Source organism: Typopeltis vanoorti, chromosome 4, assembly GCF_054136105.1.
Source record: "Typopeltis vanoorti isolate ZY-2024b chromosome 4, IOZ_Tvanoo_1.0, whole genome shotgun sequence".
Lineage (NCBI taxonomy): Eukaryota > Metazoa > Arthropoda > Arachnida > Uropygi > Thelyphonidae > Typopeltis > Typopeltis vanoorti.
The window spans coordinates 34,035,217-34,056,180 of record NC_143552.1 but is presented as its reverse complement, the minus strand read 5'-3'; the positions used below and the strand labels follow the sequence as shown (position 1 = coordinate 34,056,180).

General features: G+C 36.7%; 1 protein-coding gene across 3 annotated transcripts in view; it reads left to right on the top strand.

Annotated features, from left to right (window-relative positions):
• The window catches only part of LOC150107214 (roundabout homolog 1-like), a 742,051-nt gene that overhangs the window by 632,207 nt on the left and 88,880 nt on the right, over positions 1 to 20,964 (top strand). For all 3 annotated transcript variants that reach the window (XM_090391071.1, XM_090391072.1, XM_090391070.1), the window contains exons 21-22: positions 5,879 to 5,947; positions 19,801 to 19,991. In XM_090391071.1, coding sequence (XP_090247197.1) covers positions 5,879 to 5,947; positions 19,801 to 19,991 — 260 coding nt within the window. The remainder of the gene's footprint in view (positions 1 to 5,878; positions 5,948 to 19,800; positions 19,992 to 20,964) is intronic.

Sequence of the window (20,964 nt, the reverse complement as noted above, 5' to 3'; positions counted from 1 at the left end):
CTGATATTTCTATGTAACATACCTCAACAAAGAGTATGAGCATGTAACCTCTCTGCCTGACTGCAGAGAACCAAAAACCGGTTAATCCTGTACATAAGATTGCTGTTTACAATATATATATATATAACTTGTGGATTGCAGAGGGGATATTCAGTTGTTTGCAGATGATGCGAAGCTGGGAAGGATTATTAGTAATAGTGCAGATGTAGTAGCCCTGCAAGAGGATTTAAATAAGCTAGATAGATGGGCAAATGAATGGGGGTGACAGTTTAATGCAGCAAAATGTAAGGTCTTGAGGTTTGGGAAACATCGATGGGATGCTGCATACTCTATGGGAGGAGTTATACCGGAGGAAGTAGGGGAGACAAGAGATCTGGGGTTGATGATTGATAGAAACCTGAAGTTTAGGGGACATATTGCAAAGGTGGTGAAGGTAACACAGAGGATTGCTGCTATTATGAGAAGGACACTGACCTGCAGAGATAAGAGGGTTATCATTCCGTTGTATAAGTCTCTGATCAGACCACACTTGGACTATTGTTCTCAGATTTGGTCCCCAGGATTTGAAGGGGATAAATTAACTGTGGAAAGGATACAAAGACGGATGACAAAGATGGTTTCAGGACTGTACAAGGATAGTTATGAGGATCGGCTGAGAGAATGTGGACTGCAGAGTTTGGTGGATAGAAGAAGGAGAGGTGATATGATTGAGATTTTTAAACTGTTGAGAGGTGGTTACAGGGTTGACACTGGGGAGTTCTTTCGCTTGGTTGATCAGCGGGAAGGAGTGATGACAAGAGGCCATCCCTGGAAGTTACGAAAGGAAACTGTGAGCGGGAGGGTGAGGAGTGGTTTCTTTGTGTGGAGGGTGGTTGAGCCGTGGAATGCATTGCCTGATGGAGTGGTGGGAGCGAGAACGGTCAGTGAGTTTAAAGAGTGGTATGATAGACTTTGTGTTTCTCAGGGGGGGACCTCCCCTCAGTGAGTCTTGACAGACTTTATGTCTTAGGAAGGACCTCCCTCGATGAGTCTTTTGACTCCTTGGAGACCTGAATGATAATAATAATAATAATAATAACTTAAATAAAAGAGCCAATAGGCTTCACTTTGGCAATGCAACATTATTTAAATTTAGGGGATATTAAATCCCACATTATTGCAAAGCCGAATAAGAAACTCAAAGATCAGAATCAAAGAGTTTCATGCCGATTATAGTAAACTATAAAAATTTCGGCAGATTGTAGCGTAAGCTAAAGCACATAGTTCAGCACTAGGGAAACTCGTTGCAAAGGATGGTAAAGTTCTGATCACTATTCTTAGTATTACCCATAATGTAAAACACATCTCCTAGGAGATGTATGATGTTATACATTATGGTGGAAGGTCACTACCCAGACCAGTTTCGACCTTTATTGAGGTCTACCTGCTCACTGATGAGACTTCAATAAAGGTCGAAACCGGTCTGGGTAGTGACCTTCTTAAAATCTTGGTATTTCTAGCCTGGCTCCCACTGATGAGACCTCAATAAAGGTTGAAACTGGTCTGGGTAGTGGCCCCTTGCCTTTAATGCAAAGCATCATACATCTCCTCCAGGAGATGTGCTTTGCATTAAGGGTAAATATTAAGATTAGTGATCAGAGCTTATTCTATTTTTACCATGAGTTGCCTTGGTCTTGCACTACTTCCAGGATCAGCTAGACTTGCAACACTTGCAGGCACAAACTTGACTTGTTTGTCTGTTTGCTTACTTGGAAAATGGAGTAAAACCAGGTTTAAAATAGCTTGGTATCTTTAGCATATATATATATATATATATATATATATACAGCAGCATCTCGCTAATCCAAACTAATAAAATCTGTGCTCATTTGGATTAGCAAATTTTCCCTCAAGAGACAACAATAACTAGCGTTTTAAGACAAAAATAATCAGATTCTAATGGTACATCAATTTAATTCTGTAAATAAATGAAGTAACTGGTAGAAAAAAGTTACTGTACTGTAATGTAAAACTTAAAAAATAATACAGTACACAAGTTTATTTTAGTAAAAAATTTAGTTTGTATGTACCTGTATTGTTGAGGATTCTGATTTAATAAAATTGCTTGGCTCAGTACATAGCTTAATTTGCATAAAAAATATCACTTTCTTGTACACAACACAAAAAAAATTGTTTTTTTTTTTAATTTCTTTGTAAAAAAGTCATTGATTTTCTTTTCTTCTTGGAAGCTAAATTTTTTTCGAATGCTTCTTCTCGGAGCTGCATTAACAATAAAATTTTGTGGAATGGCTTATCATTCTGCTTAGCCCATTCTATACACATATTAAAACTATCAACTGCCTCTTCATGTTTTACTTTTTTTTTTCTTCGAGTTCTTTATCATCATCTTCTTCTTCTTCTCATTCATTCTGTAGCGTCATATTTATAATTTCAGCATCTGATTTGATTTCAAATTCACTTTCAATTCTACCTGTAATCCATTTCGTAACATCTGTTTGTGAAATTTCAACATCTGGATTTATATTTTTAACCAAATTGTGCACATTTTGAATTTCCTCTTTTTGTGTATCACCGTAGTTACTGTACTGTAATAATAATAAAATAAATAATAATTATTAAATAAAATAATAGTACACAGAATAATAATACGTAATAAATAAAACTTTTTTTTTCTTTCAAACCGCAGTTTGGATTACTGGAGGGTTCAGATTAGCGAGATACCACTGTTTGTTTTGTGTGTGTGTGTATATATCCATCCATCTTTATTTCCATTTGAAAATTGTTTTATATAAATCATTTGGTTTCTGTAAGCAACAACTGCATTATAAATAGGTAGTACCACATATTTTCTGTGACTAAAAATTTGAAAGAGGATGTTATGACAAATGTATTTAGTTAGAAACTGTGTTTGGGGGCTACAATAAATCTTTGTTTTTCTTGGGTGTATGCATTATATTTTTTGTGTGTGGGGGGGGGGGATTTTTCATTAAGTAGGGTCATTTTCATTCATGTTGTCTCTAATCACACTACCGTATATTTTCACGTATAATGCGAACTAGAAATTTTGTTTGAAAACTAGCCCTAAAATGCAATGTCCACGTATAATGCATTTTGTTAATTTTGTTCCATAACATTATAAATAATACAATACGAATTAACGAAAGAAATATTTATTTTAAAACAAAATGTCAAAATCCTTTAAATTCTTCTTCATCTTTTGAGTCATCAAACGTTTCATTTAGAAATTCATCTGTAGGGATTGCATCATTGGTGTAGCAGTTGTCGTCATCGTCTTCATGCTCTCCATTTTGTTGTGCGTCATCCTCGCTTTCATATATGACATGATCTTCGGATCCATCCATTGATGGATCTGAAGATCACGTCATTACTTATTCCACATTTAAGAAATGAGTGTTGAATCATTTCAGATGGTATCGAATCCCAGGCTTCTGAAAATTCCCACCCTTTGTCATCTTCACCAAACCAGATGACATCCATTCTCTCCATTTTTCATGTAAGTGATCTTTAAATGGCTTATTCAAGCTGACATCAAGCGGCTGCAAAACAGAAGTTAGACCACCCTGTATGACTGCTAGGTCTGTACGTAGCTCACGTGCTTTCTCTTTGTTTGCTTCCGTTAAATGCTCCCAGAACATATCCCAGACTAGCATGCTTTGTTGACGTAACAAGCAACAACCTGGACGTATGTTCCATACTTGATCCAGCCACAATTGTACACGTTCTTCATCCATCCAACCTTTCTGATTGGCGCGAACAATTACACCTGGTGGAAATTTCATATGCTTCAGAATTTTCTTCCTTTTAAATATAACTGTCGGTTTTAATTTGATTCCGTCTGCCATGCATGCTAGAAGAACGGAATGCGTTTTTTCATGTTCTGTTGTTTTTATGAAGATACCCTTTTCACCAACTGAGTTTACTGTTCGATTCCCAGGCATATCAAAGTACATGGGCGTCTCATCCATATTGCCAATTTGGGAAAGTTCATATCCGTGATACTTCCGATTTTATGATAAATTTATGGAAGGACTGCACTTTTTCTTCAAGCTGCTTTGGTAACTTCTGCACAATTTTTGTTCGGTGTCGTAATGTTAATGCTTTGCGTTCCATAAATCTGTTGCACCACCCAGGCGAAGCAAGAAAAGATGAAATACCTGGTGTGTCCTTGAATTTACCATTCTTGAGTTGTAGAGCTCGAAAACGAATTGCATTTCTTGTTACTATAATGCCATCTTGTCGTTGCATCAAAATCCATTCATTTAGCTCTTCTTCGAGTTCTGGAAAGGATGCTACATCTCCATGATGGGCATGTTTCGTGTTGGGGATTTTTTTAAGACTGTCTTTTTGCTTATGCCAAAGTCTAATATTACTCTCTGCTACACCAAATTCTCTCATAGCAACACTGTTATTATGGTCTTCTGCAAACTGCATGACATGCAGTTTAAATCCTGCTTCAAAAGATGAACGTTTACATTTCTGTTGGCTCATTTTCAGGCTAGGTTTGTTTAACAAATAATATTTAAAATGAACTGTGGTTAAACCGATATACCTAACTCTGCTCTATCTATCTCACTGTGCCCTATCATTAGCACTACTTACATTACTGGCTTTATGTGCAGATATAATGTGCGCTCGGTTGCTGAATGCGAGTGGATCAAGGGTTGCATAAGCATTAGGTTGTATATATTGTGTGTGCAAGTCTAATAAGATGTTATATTTTTTAGGATCTGCATTTAATGCGAACCCTTAACTTTAAGTAGTATTTTTTACCATAAATTTTTCGCATTATACGCGATAATATACTGTAATTGTTGTGCTAGAATGCTGCTTAGTGCCAGGGACATTGAAAATGTTTTATTTTTGTAGTAATCAGCAATATTGATTGTGTTTTATTATAATATTGTTTGTTTCATAGCTTACTTTAACTGCTTGATGGTGGAGCTTTGTGTGTTTCATACATTTCTTTTACTAATTTTTGAAGCTTGCAGTGAACAATGACAAAATGGCAGTAAATGTAATTGACAGTATGGATTTTTTGACAATGATTTGTTGTCGTGAGTGCAGCATGTATACTTAGTAGAATATGAAGAAAGTGTTTGAGGAGATAATTAACAGGTGATAAGATAAAATGTGTTGAAAATATTATATTCTGTTAGACTTAGTTATCAGCAACTGCAAGACTAGAAGTGAAGGAAAGTATGGCTGATAAAACGACAGCAAATGATACAGTGGAGGCAAAGGAAAGTTTTAATGAGGAAATTTAAGGCACAGTATGATATGGAAGGGTGGTGGTGGTGGAGAATGATGGAGACATATAAGTTACTAATGGGTTATTACCAGATTAACATGGATAAGATTTTTCATAGAATAGAGATGGGGAAAGATAAGAGGCCATTCCTAAAAGCTGTATAGGAATAGTGTGAGCAAGGAAGTGAGGAGTAGGTTTTTGCACGGAGAGAGTGGTAGGTGATTGGAATACATTGTCTGAGAGCATAGTGAGTGTGGATATGGTGAATGTATTTAAGGCACAGTATGATATGCCATGTTTTTCTCTGTCTCCCTGTGTGTGTGTGTATGTGTGGCAGTCCACAATGAAACGTTATACCCCCCCCCCTGCAAATAGAGGTCTGATGATGATGAGAATAATATATTAACATAAAATTTCCACACAGCAATTCTAATTTTAACTCTATTAATTCTCATTGTCTAAAATATTAGAGATGGATCACAAACTTATGAAACAGGATCCGTTGTATTGAAAGTGATCTTCTTAAGACTTCAAAATGGAGGAGGTGAGACATAGTATTTAATTCATGATATGGTGAAATAATGATTGATTTTTTATTTTTCATTGCAGATGGAGACCTGGGCCTTGAACATGAAAGAATGGTTAGTCCTTCAAGTGATTCTGGAAGTTATCTTACAGGTAAAACATAAATTTTAGTTGTCATCATTATCCATCCACATATCTAAACACTTTTATTTGATGAGCACCTGCTTCTCATTAATCTTACCGCCTGTTGTTTTATGCCATATTTTGCAATTTACACACATTTAGATGTGTGTATATGTGAGAAAATGGTTTCTGGGAAAAAACGTTTTTTACTTTAGCCATAAATCTGACTTAATTGACCTAGAATACCAGAGGTACTTCATGCTAGAAACTGATGTATTTTTTATCCATTTAAAACAGGATATTTCATTAACTGAAATGCCTTAATAAAAAGCACTGATAAACAGCATTGTTTGTGTCTTTTAAGTAGCACAATATTAAGGTATTTCATGCCAGAGATTTGTATTTTTGTAAGCTCTTGATAATTTTCCAGAATTTTAATCTTTAAAAAGACCTACTTTTTGTAAAACTTTGATGGATGAGATTATTATCATTATGCTCAGCTATGTAGAGTGCATCAATAAATTAGATTAAAGCCTGTCTCAAAATGTAAAACTGTTTTGCACAATGAAGGTTGCAAATAGACTGACAATACATAAACAATGGATTGAAAACTTGGAAACTGCAGATTTGAAAATAGTGACTTGCCATGTCCTCTAATACCTTTTATTCTCCAAACAATTAGGCACTGTGGAGGCAAGCCCTTTAGCCCTAACTTTTTGAAAGATGGTGGGGCAGCCAGTCTTCATCCTTCAAGCATTTACTGATAGTGAATCCCAGGAGAAAGTATTGCAGACAACTGCTGCCATCTTGTGGCCCTAAATCCCAAGACTTGTGATATTGTCTGTAATTGTGAGAATTCTTATGGTCGATTTTTCTTGATATGTTGGGTTTAAACCTAAGTGTTCTAGATGACAAACAAACCTACCAGCTCCAGAGATGAGGTAATTTGGGAATCAGTCAAAGAACAATTTAGAAAAAAAGTTCCACTAATCAATATCTATAATTAGATTTAAAAAGGTTTCTTCGTTGGCCTAACACTATAGATGCAAATGCCATTTCCACAGGGCTACACAGGCACCCATGGAATATAACATTATTAAATCGAGATGAACTAATGAAAGAAATTTAAGTAGCAGCATTATCTTTAAAAAAAAAAGAAAAGAAAATCAATGTATAAAACACAAAACTTCCTTACATGGAGCAAGTAAGGAAGAAAGGGCAAAAGCAGGAGTTGTAAATATTATATGAATAACATCAGTTAAATATGAAAGAATGTGGCTGCATAGCAGAAAGAATCATTCATATAATTAAAGATACTTGAGATACTTTACTTAACTGGAAAATTTTGATTCCAGAAAAAAAAAATGCAAAAAAGTAGCATACAGATTAATAAGATTAAAAGAAAAAAAAAATGTAAGGTTAAAATAGGAATGAAGTTTAAAGCACCATATTCACAAGGATAAAAGAACTGTTCAACAGAAACAATTTTAATGAAAACATAAAACTAAATCAAAGCTGAGAAATCTTTAAAAAAAGTGAAAACACTTTGAAAATGAATTATACTTGCTAAGTTGTTTAATCCTTTATCCGAGGTTTAAGCCAACAAAATTTGCACATGAAGTATTTCATGGCTATGCTGCTTGTATATGCTGATGACTTCCCATTAATTACCTTAACATTCCATAATGCAAAACATACATTCTTTAGGATATGTATAATGCTACGCATTATATGTAGGTCACTGCTGAGACCAGTTTTGAACTTTGTTAAGGTAAAGAGCAGCGGTACTTCTCTCCAATAATTCTGAGTGATCTATATGATCACTCAAAATTTCATTGAGTAATGCTAAAGGGTTACTCATCTTTTAGCTTCACTTAGTTACATGCAAAAACCTGTCAATATGCAAAACCAGTCTACTCCCCAGAATCAAGCCAAAAGATGAACATTATTAATATGTCATCAATGTGAGCCATAATAAATTTAGTTTAATCCTTTATCCAAGTGTATGCAAACAAAGTTTGCACCTGAAAGTATCTTCAGGACTGGGGTAAAGTGGTACAACACCAGGCAGCTCCTTGCAAAGGTGGAGCAAGCTATCAACACTCCTATCTCAGTATCTCCCATAATGCAAAACGCATCTCCTTACAGATATGTATAATGTTATGCATTAAGGGAAGGGCCACTACCTAGACTAGTTTCGACCTTTATTGAGGTCTCTTCAGTGGGAGCCAGGCCCAAGTGGAGATACCAAGGCAGAAGCATTAGCATGGTCATCTTCTCCTATAGGAGCTGCCAAACGGTGTGCCACCTTTTTATTAAATTACTCTGGATTTAGAGAAAGATGTTGAAAGTTTATTTTTCACTTGGTTAGACTATAATAAATTTAGTTTAATCCTCTATCCAAGTGTGTGCAAACAAAGTTTGCACACACTTGGATAGAGGATTAAACTAAATTTATTATAGTCTAACCAAGTGAAAAATAAACTTTCAACAATGGGAGCCATATTCAGAAGAGATACTAAAGTTTTTATAACCTATTATTATTATTATCTGACACCTCCAGGGAGTCCAAAGACTCATCGAGGGAGGGCATCTACTCTACAGCTCTCTGTCTTCACCACTCACAATTCACCAACTACAACAAATACAACTAACCCATGGATTCTACGAAGCATAGACATAACAATTGCGTTTATATGTAGTGTGATTCAGTATGCAAGAAAGAATGGCAGTAGGGCAGCATAGCAGCGCTTTGGACCTCCATCTACAAAAAAAAAGGTATGAACTTAGAGGAAATGAGCAGCAATTAATAGAAGCAAATTCTAAAAAACACCTCTGAAGAAAACCGATAAAATGGCCAGAAATTAAAAATAAATTAAAATCTTGAATAATGGATCAAAGAGGATCAGATTGTTGCGTATCTACAAAAATGATTATTCAAAGAGCAAAATTATTGGCAACAGAGAGAAATATCAGTTTTACAAAGTCGCCATCATGGTGCTTTAGATTTATGAAGAGAAATGATTTATGCATACGTGCATTATTATGTGTTAGATTTTTTTAATGGTTTGATGATTTTTTAAGAATAATTGTTTTTTATCTAATTAAATGGATAATACGTATATTAAAATTTAAAATATAAAAAATTAATATTGACACAAAAACTTTGATGCATAATTTGTGCCAAAAATCAACTTTTTTCCCAAAAATTTGACATGAAAAATGTGGTGTATCCATTACAACAGTGTGTCTTATAAGGCAAAAAATACAGCATATTCTTGCATAATCCTTTATCCAAATTCCCAAGAAATTATATTCTGGTTTAATCCTTTATCTAATTCTAAGCAAAAATTGTGTATGTTAAGTATTTTAGAACTAGGCTACTTGTATATCAAGACTGATGATTTCATATCAGTTGCTTTAATATCCCATAATGCAGAGCATACTTCCTTTTGGAAGTGCATAATGATATGCATTAAGGGAGGGTAACCCCAAAGACTGGTTTTAACCTTTAATTCTCATTAGTGAAAGCCAGACCCAGGAAGATACCAAGGTTGAAATAATGCAAAAGTCATATATTTCTCATATACAAGTAGCAAAAAAGGTGTACTGCTGTATTATTAAAATACTTCAGATCAGAGATAGTTGTAGAAAGCATGTTTTCACTTGATTAGAAAGTAACTTTCCACAACTATCACTTATCAAGAGTATTTTAATAATAACGTAATATGCACCCTCTGCTACTTCCATATGAGAAATGACGTCTGCATTATTTCAATCTTAGTATCTCTTCTGGTGAGATCTCAATGAAGTTCAAGCCCAATCTCGGTAGTGACTCTTCACATAATGCATGGCATTATACACATCCAGAAGAATGTGTGATTTGCATTATGGGATATTAAGGCAATTAATGTGAAGTCATCAGCCTCTGTATACAAGTAGCTTAGTTGTGAATTTACTTCATGCACAAACTTTATTTGCTTACACTTGGATCAAGGATTAAACAAGAATATAATTTCTTGGCAAGTATAATTTAGTTTTTTCACTTGATTATAACTTGAAAATGGTATTTACTGTACATAGTAGTGTAAACGGTGGGGGGGGGTCTCTGTCCTGTTATATTATCTTTATATTTACCTCTTAATTTATCTATCTCTTACATGCACTATTGTAAACTTTTGTCTATATATATTCCTTTATGCTATATAACCCCTTTTCTACTTATTCTAACTGCCTTTAGCACTTGCCTTCTTGTTCCTCAAACACCAGAAAATTTATTTGATAAGCTGCCCCACTGATGTCCGTTTTCTAGTAAAAAGAAGTGGTAAGTGCGTCCAGTAGTTTTCCCATTATATCCAAATTACCCCTGATTAATTAATATCTGCAGTCGTGGTCTACTATCTATCCTTTCTCCTGGGTTCCCGCTAATAGGCTCTAATATTTTTCGGAACAGTGCATCGAAAAATTAAATATCAGGCGACACTCTATTAACATTTAAACAACACATTTATTTACCATAAAACAATTTACACTATTATTTCTTCAAAGAAAAAAAATGCTTAGTTTAACTCTAAATAGCACAATTATGTTAAGATTCCCTTTCAATTTATGATAATCATGTCACATAAATATCCACTCCTTTCCAATATCAAGTTTCTATTCTAAGCAATTATACTATTAACAAACTGTTGCTCCTTTACACATAAAAGTTCGATCCTTCTGATACTAAGATAATACTCTAAGCAAAATGCACTACTAACAAACTGTTACTCTCTGACTGTTACACACATAATCTTCTATTACTTATTAAACATTTTAAATCCAACCATTGACTTTGCTCAAATTCAGTAGTTTAATCTTAACAGTCCTCTATTAAAGTTCTCCTATAATTCACAAAATTGAAGAAAAAAATCAAACTCACTTTAGGGCTGCTACCCACTGCGTATTCTCATTCCCTGGCTTTGGATTGGAGTCCTGACCTTTTCCTCCCGTATCAGATTTTCTCTCCCTTTTTATGCCGCCAATAGATTTACTGACTGCTTCTGGACGCTCTTCTCGAGAGGCTATCATTTTTAAACAAATATTTCATGATCTAAACATGAAATATTTGCACACAATCAACTGTGTTAATTTATCTTACATAAGAAAAACATTTTTTAACTATCAAAATATAATAAGAATGAAATCTTTTATAAAACATTTAATTGGCTACTGGTCTTCTCGGCACTCGGCGAAGATTTTCAGCTTGAGGAGTACTTGCATGCGCATCAAACTAACGGAGCAATTCTTTCACACTCAAAAATTCCTCTCTTCGGACGATAGCTCCTGGCAAAGGTTTGTCATCAGCTCAATGCTTTGCCTAGTAGACCGGCTCCTATCTTCTTTCTTTCAGACCACTGGCATGACTTCTCCTGAAGTCACGTCCTCGATGGCTTACATCTGACGGAGAATGCTGAGGTACCAGTGACGACTTACGGGTAACGGATGATGACTTGTGGATAACTGATGACGACCTATGGATAACCAATACTCGATCTTCCGGTCAATGCCTTTTATTCACCTTTTTTCAGATACCTGCACAAAGATATGGGACCCGATCCCGAATATTTCGGTGCGATCCCTTGTTCTTTCCTTGACACTGACCCTTTCTTTGTTCTTCTACTACACTCCTTTAATCCTATTTGTTTGGACAGTGGAAGCGCGTCTGAAGTTTGTCAGTCCGTCTGACACTGACCTTGAGTGTTTACAAGTGGAATTCACCAACAACTTTCACATATCCTTATAAGGAGCTAACATACAAAGTTTTCTGGTGGCAAGGTATTGCCTTGGTGTAATACATTCTAGAATTTTCCTTTTTATGGAAGTAAGTACAGATAGTCCCTATGGGATTATTTACATTAACAAACTGTTTTAACTATATACAGATATACACAGTGGTGAGCTATGGAAATTTTAACAAAGGGCTCACATCGTCGAGAAAAAAAAAAAAAAAGCTATATTTCATACAAACACTTTTATTAATACAGCTTGTGTACAAATTCCAATCAAAAATTACGAGAGGACAATCAACCTCTAAAGGCTATCATTTTTAAACAAATATTTCATAATCTAAACATGAAATATTTGCACACAATCAACTGTGTTAATTTATCTTACATAAGAAAAACATTTTTTAACTATCAAAATATAATAAGAATGAAATCTTTTATAAAACGTTTAATTGGCTACTGGTTTTACCATACGATTGGCTAAGAGAATGGTAAAGTTAGCGCATGCACTTATTTGATTTTCAAACTTGGGTGCATTCGTTATAGAGGAGTTGAAACAATAATTCCAAATAATCAATACACTGTCAAATAGACTAATTTTTGTTAGTACCGTATGAGTTTGTCGCTTAATATGTTTAAAAAAAAATTTTTTTTTGAAAAAATAAAAAGGTAAACAAGAAGAACAAGGGGCTCACAAATTTGAGAAAAATTTAACAAAGGACTTGCACGAGCCCCTTATAGCTCACCACTGGATATACAGGATATTTTTATAACATCCTTACAGGGCTTGACTTCTTTAAAAATTGATGTAAAGCTTTCTGACATTATTAAGCTATATCAGATTTTTTACAGTAGCAAACAATGGAGGTAACTATCCACTCGGCCTGGTTGGCCAAGTGGATAGCGTATTCGCTCTCCAGCCAAAAGGCTGCGGGTTCGAATTCCGCCATGGGCATGGATGTTTGCGATCGTCTTTGGAAATACCAGTGGTCGGCAGTAGATGGTGTTGGTGTAGTTGCGGTCAGTTTGTGATTGAATGGTGGAGACAGAGTTGTAGAGCAGGTGTCCTCCCTCGATGAGTCCTTGGACTCCCTGGAGGTGTCAAATAATAATAGTAACACAGAAACCAAACAAGTGAATTATGTGAGTATATAAACATGCCATTAATTGAACAAAAGTGCTAGGAAGAATATTTTACTAAATTCTATGAGGATAAAGAAATTTCTGGATGATGAAGGTTTAGAAATAACATTGCAACAAATAGAAAAACCTCATTTCAATAGACTATTGATAGCAAGTATATATATAGAGCAGGGGAACAATGGGGAGGGCTGCTGTATTTATGCACATAAGGGTGCAAAGTTTGTTTTCTTGATACAGTTATTCAGCTCACAAATCATTGGTGTCAGTGAGACATGGTTAACAAAGAATGGCATACTTGTGGGATAGAAATTTTTGTCCATATACCCATCATATTCTCTTTATTCACCTCTGGATCTTCTCACCATTTCTTCATTACTCGATGCATTCAGGCAACCAGGTATGTATATGGTAATCCAGATGTAGTTTTCAAACCATATAAAGGGAAATAATAACTTTCATATCCATACTATTTATGCTCTGCTGTCCACAGTCACAATTGTATCTCTGGCCTCATTAATTTCCTACAGTCTATTTCCATCAGTGCAGCACTTTACACATGGCCATGTTAAACTGGCAGCTGTCATCCTTTGTCCATACTGCTAGTCTAAGTCACTGCTTTGCATCATTTACAGATAACTGAATATTTCCCCTTAAATAATTTCCTATATCATTTATGATATAGGAAATTATTTAAGCAGCAGCAGACTGCGTACTGAGTCCAGCAGTACACCACAGGCCACCTGCTTTTTCCAGGATTCATTTCGCCCATATACCACTTCTTGATGTCTCTTCATCAGCCATTCTTTTATCCAAATGACCAGCTTCATATCTATCCCCATTTGCTTTGATTTACGTAACACACACACACAAACTCTGTGTCATGTTTGGGCAAGTGGTAAAAAGGAAGAAAGGAATTTGTTGATGTGTTTCTTGGTGAACTGAAGGTTGTAATTATTGGGGGGGGGGGGAGTCCGAGTGGCTATGCACTTCACAACCATATGCCTGAGAATGGAGTGTCCTGGGTTCGATTCCCATCCCTGATGTGAGGAGCTTAAGGATCTTTCTCAGACATAGCCAAGTTAGCCGGTCTTGGGTGTGGACAGCAGGGTTTTCTCTGCAGTTTAGCTGGGTTTTCATCCCACAAACAAGCAAACTGGCCCCGTGAACACACACTGATACAGTCATGAATACCTAAAACAATCCCTCCAGCCATAGGTCTGAATTGTCAGTCATGCCAGTCCCAAGCCCAGATAAAAATAGGGGGGGGGGGGATTGAGGTGGTGCAATACCTCCCCATAAAAGGGACTCACGGCCGTTGAATCACCATATGAAATAAAATTTAAAAAAAAACATTGGGGGAAAAACAGTATGAGGAGGACCATTCCGAAAAGCAGAGATGTAGGGAATAAAAGAGCAGGATGAGAGTTTGTTTGATGAGTTTAGAGCTGAACTGTGTATGTACATGTTATTGATGAGCACCTGCTCGTGTTTATGCATAATTTTAAGCAAAGCGGAGGGATGGTAGTGGTCATTTTACTGAAGCAATATACATGGAAATACTTATAGAAAAGGTATATGCTGCAACAGAGCATCTATGAGAAAGCAACTGGAAGGAGTCATTGAGAGAGATGGATAATTAATTAAGCAAATCTCTTATGAATACAATCAAATATGCTAAGGGAGGTCCTCAGTGTATCACACTAAACACAAGAACAGTATTCTAAAGTCAGTTGGATTTGAGATTTATTATTATTATTATCCAGGCCTCTATGGAGTCAAAAGACTCATCGTAGAAGGTCCTTCCTAAGAAACACAAAGTCTATCATACCACTCCTTAAACTCATTGACCGTTCTTGCTCTCACCACTCCATCAGGCAATGCATTCCATGTTTCAACCACCCTCCATGCAAAGAAACCACTCCTCACCCTCTTGCTCATGGTTTCCTTTCGCAGCCTCCAGGGATGGCCTCTTGTCATCACTCCTTCCCGCTGTTCAACCAAGCAAAAGAACTCCCCAGTGTCAACCCTGTAACCACCTTTCAACAGTTTAAAAGTCTCAATCACATCACCTCTTCCTCCTCTATCCACCAAACTCTGCAGTCCACATTCCCTCAGCCGATCCTCATAACTAACATTGTACAGTCCTGAAACCATCTTTGTTATCCGTTCTTCTCTTTTGTTGTTCTTGACAATAGTCTAAGTGTGGTCTGATCAGAGTCTTATACAACGGAATGATAACCCTTTTATCTCTGCAGGTCAGTGTCCTCGTTATTGCAGCAATCCTCTGTGCCACCTTCACAATATATCCCCTAAATTTCAGGTTTCTATCAATTATCAACCCCAGATCTCCTGTCTCCTTCACCTCCTCCAGTATAACTCCTCCCATAGAGTATGCAGTGTCCCATTGATGCCTCCCAAACCTCAAGACCCCACACCTTGCTGCACCAAACCGATACCCCCATTCACCTGCCCACTATCCAGCCCATTCAAATCCTCTTGCAGGGCCACCACATCTGCACCACTACCAATAATCCTTCCCAGCCTCGCATCATCCGCAAACAACTGAATATCCCGCTGCAATCCACTGACAATGTCACTGATATAAAGGTTAAACAATATAGGTCCCAGTACTGAGCCCTGTGGGACCCCACTGTAACCCTCTGCCTCCCTGAAACTGCCCCCACCATACACAACTCTCTGACGCTCATCTGAGTGTCAGAGAGTTGTGTAAACTGGCCTATAATTAGACACCTCCATTCCATGGGCATCTTTCCTGCAGCCAGACTTTCATTGAAAAGCCAGGTCAAAGGCACTGTCAGTTCCCCAACACATTCTCTCAGAACTCGTGGTGAAATGCCATAGTGTCAGGAGCTGAACAGAACAAAAAAGAACAAGCTTTTTTTTATCCTGAAGAGGCAATGGACATGATGTGTTTGTGTCATGATAGGCAAGATGTGAAAGTCAACCTAACACCTGGTTCACAAGCAGGATACTGACAAAAATAAGCTGGAGTGTTTAATTCCATTGGATATATGCTGGATATTTTGATATGGACTACTCTGGCTCAGCTCTTGGAGAACAAGGGTAAAGGGTTTGAGTGGAGCAGGGAATTAAAGCGCCCAACCCAGTGAGAATAATTTCAGTTATTAGATCAGAGTAGGTGCTAGGATCAGAAGATGGAATAAATCCACCACATTGGAAATAAGGCATAGAAATTCTGAAGGTCATTCCCATTGGTACCATTTTAGTGCCGATGGCTTACATGGCTGAAATTCACAGAAGGACAATTTGTAGAAAAATAAACATGGACAAGGTTATGATTTGACTTGCCAGGAGAGCTAACAGGAAGAGCTAAGAACAAGTTCAAAGTGTTAATAGAATGATGAAGATTATTTGGAATTCTGATGAGTTGATGAACAATTTGTGTTAAATCATTACTAACAGCAAAGAGTTGAGCTTCTCCTTCAACTTTGTCTGTGAAGTTGGAGAAGGGAAGCCAGTCTGTGTAGTGGATGTTGGAATCAACAAGAAAGATTATCTCACTGTTAGGGTAATTAGACTGCATGTGATTGACTTTAAAGATAAATAGTCAAATAGCATGATAAAAGCAGCAAATGAAGGCAACAAAGCAAGGTAAGGAAATCTTGAGCCAAAGCAGATCATTTTCCAAGTCTAACTTCTAGTATGGGATGTCAACCCTGACAAATGAACAGGTCACATCCTTCTTGCCAAAGATGTTATGCATGATGTAGTTGCAAGGATGCCAGTTGAAGTTTAGTAATAAATAGCTTATTGAGTTTTGGTTGGTTGTAGGCAGTAGTGTATGCCGATATTAGAATTGACACCTCAGATGTTGATAAGGTTCTTTTAAACATGGAATTTTGATCTTTTCTTGTTTTGGAAAAAAAATTTTTTTTTTCAACAAGTTCTTGATATTTTTGAGGATTTTTTCTGAGGTGTTTTTTGTAAGTTTTTTTTAGTACCCTAGCTCTACCATTTTTTTATGTTGTTTATCATTGTAGGAAATGAAGTATTAAAAAAATGTATATAGTATAGACCTAAAGCAGAGTGAATGACTCATGGTCACCAACCTACACAGAGTGTGTCCAGATACTATTCCCAGTGTGGTTTCAGGCAAACCCCCCCTTCCCCCTTTGATCATCCTGTAGTTCCATTCTTTATGAATGGAACTACAGGATGATCAAAATTAAAGTATCCCTGTTTAAGGCCTTGTGGAGATCCATCCAGCTCCAATCTAAATGCTGTGAAACTTTGCATGAATACATTGTACATCATGCAGACTCAATATCTGAGGAGAAAAAAAAAAGCAGTTTAAAAATTCACCATTGGGGGCTGTACACATCAAATGGTGGAATTTGCATATCCTGCAACTCAGCAGATGCCAGAAGGGTTTCAAAAGACGGACACGGATTTTTCCCTTCATTCTGGTTGTTTAGGTAGTACAGCTTCATGGGCAAAAGCATGTTGGAGATTCACTGTGGACAGTATTAACAACTGCAATGCTGTTACTGCACTCTGCTAAGTTTGTCACCTAAACAAATGTCAACAAGGTCCATTATCTCCATATGCTCTGTGACGAATGATTAGTCATTTTGAAGAAATGTGATCGGTGGGAGTTAGACCCAACAGAGGTCGCAAACCAATCAGTTCACAATTGAATGAAGTTGTTATTGCTGTTGTAGAGCAGGCCATGAATAACAGCATTGATTCTTGCAGTACACATGCAAGATCAAGTACATGTGGATGTGCCTTACACGACTGTCTGAAAAATTCTGTGGAAGATTCTGCATTTCTACCCATTCAAGACAACCCTGACACAGTACTTGCAGCCAGAGGACTTTGAAAGTCAACTGATATTCGCTTTAACATTCCTTGCTCGAGTGGAGTTGGACACTGCATGGCCATGGATAATTTTGTGGGAGGATGAAGCTCACTTTCACCTGAACGGAGCTATAAATACCTACAATTGCTTGGTATGGCCTATACAAAATGCACATGTGATCCGACACATTCCTTTGCATTCAACCAAAATTACTGTCTTGTGCAGGTTTACAGCTTTCTTTATCATTGGACCATTCTGCTTTGAGGGCATTTGCCAACCATGTCCTGTGACCTACTGTTACTGCTCAGAGGTATCGTGATATGATAAACAATTTTGTAGTGCCACACATTGATCAGTCCATACAGGAGGTTCTTCAAGAACATTTGGCTCTAGGGATTTCTCAAACAAAGACAGGGTTTATCAGGATCATCCTGATAACTTGGCAGTACTGAAAGATTGCATGACACAGCATGTGCATAACATCAATCCCGATCAGCTATGTTCTGCTGTTGAACACATTGTGCGAAGGATGCAGTTTGTGGCATACTGAGAAGGGCAGCACATTAAACAGTACAGCCTATAAATGCATAATGGAAGTGAACAAAAATGTGTTATTTATGCTTGTGCTGCTTTTCCCCTTTACACACACACACACACACACAGAAAAATTACTACATCTATATTTGGTGCATCACAGAGCATCCCATGGTGGTGCATTTTGTAACTACTTTTTTTCTCCCTCATATATCACTTTCGCATGCCATACAATGTATTCCTTCAAAGTTTTGCAGCATTTGGATCACACTCCACAAGACCTTAAACAGGGATACTTTAATTTTGATCACCCTGTATTTTGCTCTCTTTCTATTCCCTTGGCACTTTCCCAGCTGAGGACAAATTAAACAGCTTGATCAGAGGAATTGTCAATTCCCTTGCACATTTTTGAACATTGGACTAATATCCTATATAATTATTTCATGATAAATATTAAGGTTTTGCAATATCCTAAGTAAATTTAATTCATCTACCTCTATTCTCACATTGTTAACTTTAATATCTGAATTGGAATATCTCTACCTGCTTGCAAAATGATCAGTCAAGTAACTCAGTTATTTCATTTGCTTTTGTTTATGTTTCTACTATCAGCCGTTATTACAGTTATACTTTCGTAATCATTCTTCCTTTTACTTGCCACATAGCATAAGCTCTTTGTGATTTCCTTTGGCCTCATCAACCTACTTCCTCTCATAACTAGCCTTGACTTTCCTTACCATACTGGTCATCCTTTGTGCCTGCACTTTGTATTGTTAACGTGCTTGCTGATTACTTTTTTCTTCATACACACTCCACAACTATTTTTTTTTTTACAGCTGCTGCTTATATATTTAACTTTTACCTGATTCATCCTTCTGACTCTGTGTATGCATTCTGAGACTGCTTTCCTCAAACACTTTTGAGGAAAGCCATCCCTGGAAGGTATATAAGGAGGGCATGAGCAAGGGTGTGAGGAGCAGGTTCTTTGCATGAAGGATGGTTTTTAAGTGGAATGCCTTGCCTAAGAGTGTGGTGAGTGCAGTGAACAAGTTTAAGGCATAGTTCAATCTTCTTATGTACAATATGGAGACTTTCCATGATGAATCTTTCTACTCCACAGAGGTCTGATAATAAAAACAGACATGGTGGCAAGATGAACACCACACACAACTCACACATTCATAGCCTTAGTATAGTTGTCTTCCAAACAGATGGCTGCTTTGCTACGTTATTTTTTTTGAGTTAAGATACATTTTGAATTAAACATTTTTATATTAAATAAATCTTTAATCTTTCCTTCCCAGTATACAGTAAATCAGTGACTTAACTGTAGACTTCGAATTTACTTAACTTCAACAGGTTAAAAAAATGAAATAATAAAACAAATACTTTACTCTCTCATATAATGCAAACTCACAGGGATCACAGAATTTATTTATTTGTGATACTAGATAATTTGCTATGAAGCTTTGGTTGGAATCTTTCAATAGTTGGTTATAACGGTATTTGCTGTAGTGAGAGTTAATTGCATTCTCTGCTTAAAGTACTTCAGAAATGCCCCCAAAAATTTTGACTTTTACTATTTTATTTTTTAGATGAATATGGCATGCCAGTAAAAAAGAAAAGGGTTAAGCCTCTTAGGTCTAACCCAAAAGCCCCAGTAGTAAATTGGGCTGATCTCATCCCTCCTCCTCCAGACCATCCTCCTAGTGAAAATGGGACTCCTCCTGAGACCCCAGCATCTCTGAGAAATACTTCTCCTGTAAAATATCTCCACCAAGCTCAGGTAAGTGCTCCAGTTATTTTTTTTATTTAGTAGTCTTAGTCTTATTAGTGTTTCTACTTCCATTGAATAATTAACAGTATTGTGATATTAAGTGAGATTTATTTCTCATGCTCCTGATTTTTAACTCGCCTTCGCATATTAATACTGACCATACACAAATCTAAACTGAACTGGAGGATTTTATTGCGACTTATTGAAATTCTCTGTTAAGGTAAATTAAGCAACACTGCTTGAATTTCTTTTATTCATCCATGGCAAGATGGCAGACTCACTATACCTTAAATATCAAATGGATTTCAAAAAAAAAAAAAAAAAGAAACTAAATTATTACTTCTATGATGAGGGACAAGTGACGAGGGGTTGTTACTCCAGTGCACGAGGGTGGTCTGGAAAGTTCTCAGCATAACAATGAAAAAACAAATTTATAATTTCAGAATTATTCATCATCATCATCAAATTCCTGACAGGTACCCTCAAGGGTGTACAGGATATGATAGTACTACTACACGAAAAATTTACATCATTACTAACTTCCTATCTACAATTGTCCTCCAAATCAGTCTGTTACTTGTCAAGACTCTAACATTATCAGATCTTATATTTTTATCATCTAAGGCACTTTTTACCGTATCAATCCACCTATATCTTGGTCTTCCTCTGGGTCGTTTTCCTGCCAACCTGGCAGAGAACACTTGTTTTGCTAATCTTTCCTCGCCCATTCTGTTTAAGTGACCATACCACCTGAGATTAGCTCTGCTAACGCATTCCTGGATGCTGACAATGCCAAGTTCTTTCCTAATATCCTCGTTTTTTATATGATATTGCCATTGATGCCATCTGTTCACGCCTCTAATCTTTCTCAGGACTCTCATATCTGCGGTCTCTAGTCTTTGGTCAACTGTTTTACTTCTGACCCAGCTCTCAGATCCATAAGTTAAAACTGGTTTGTCACTCTCTCCTGCCAGTTGGAGAG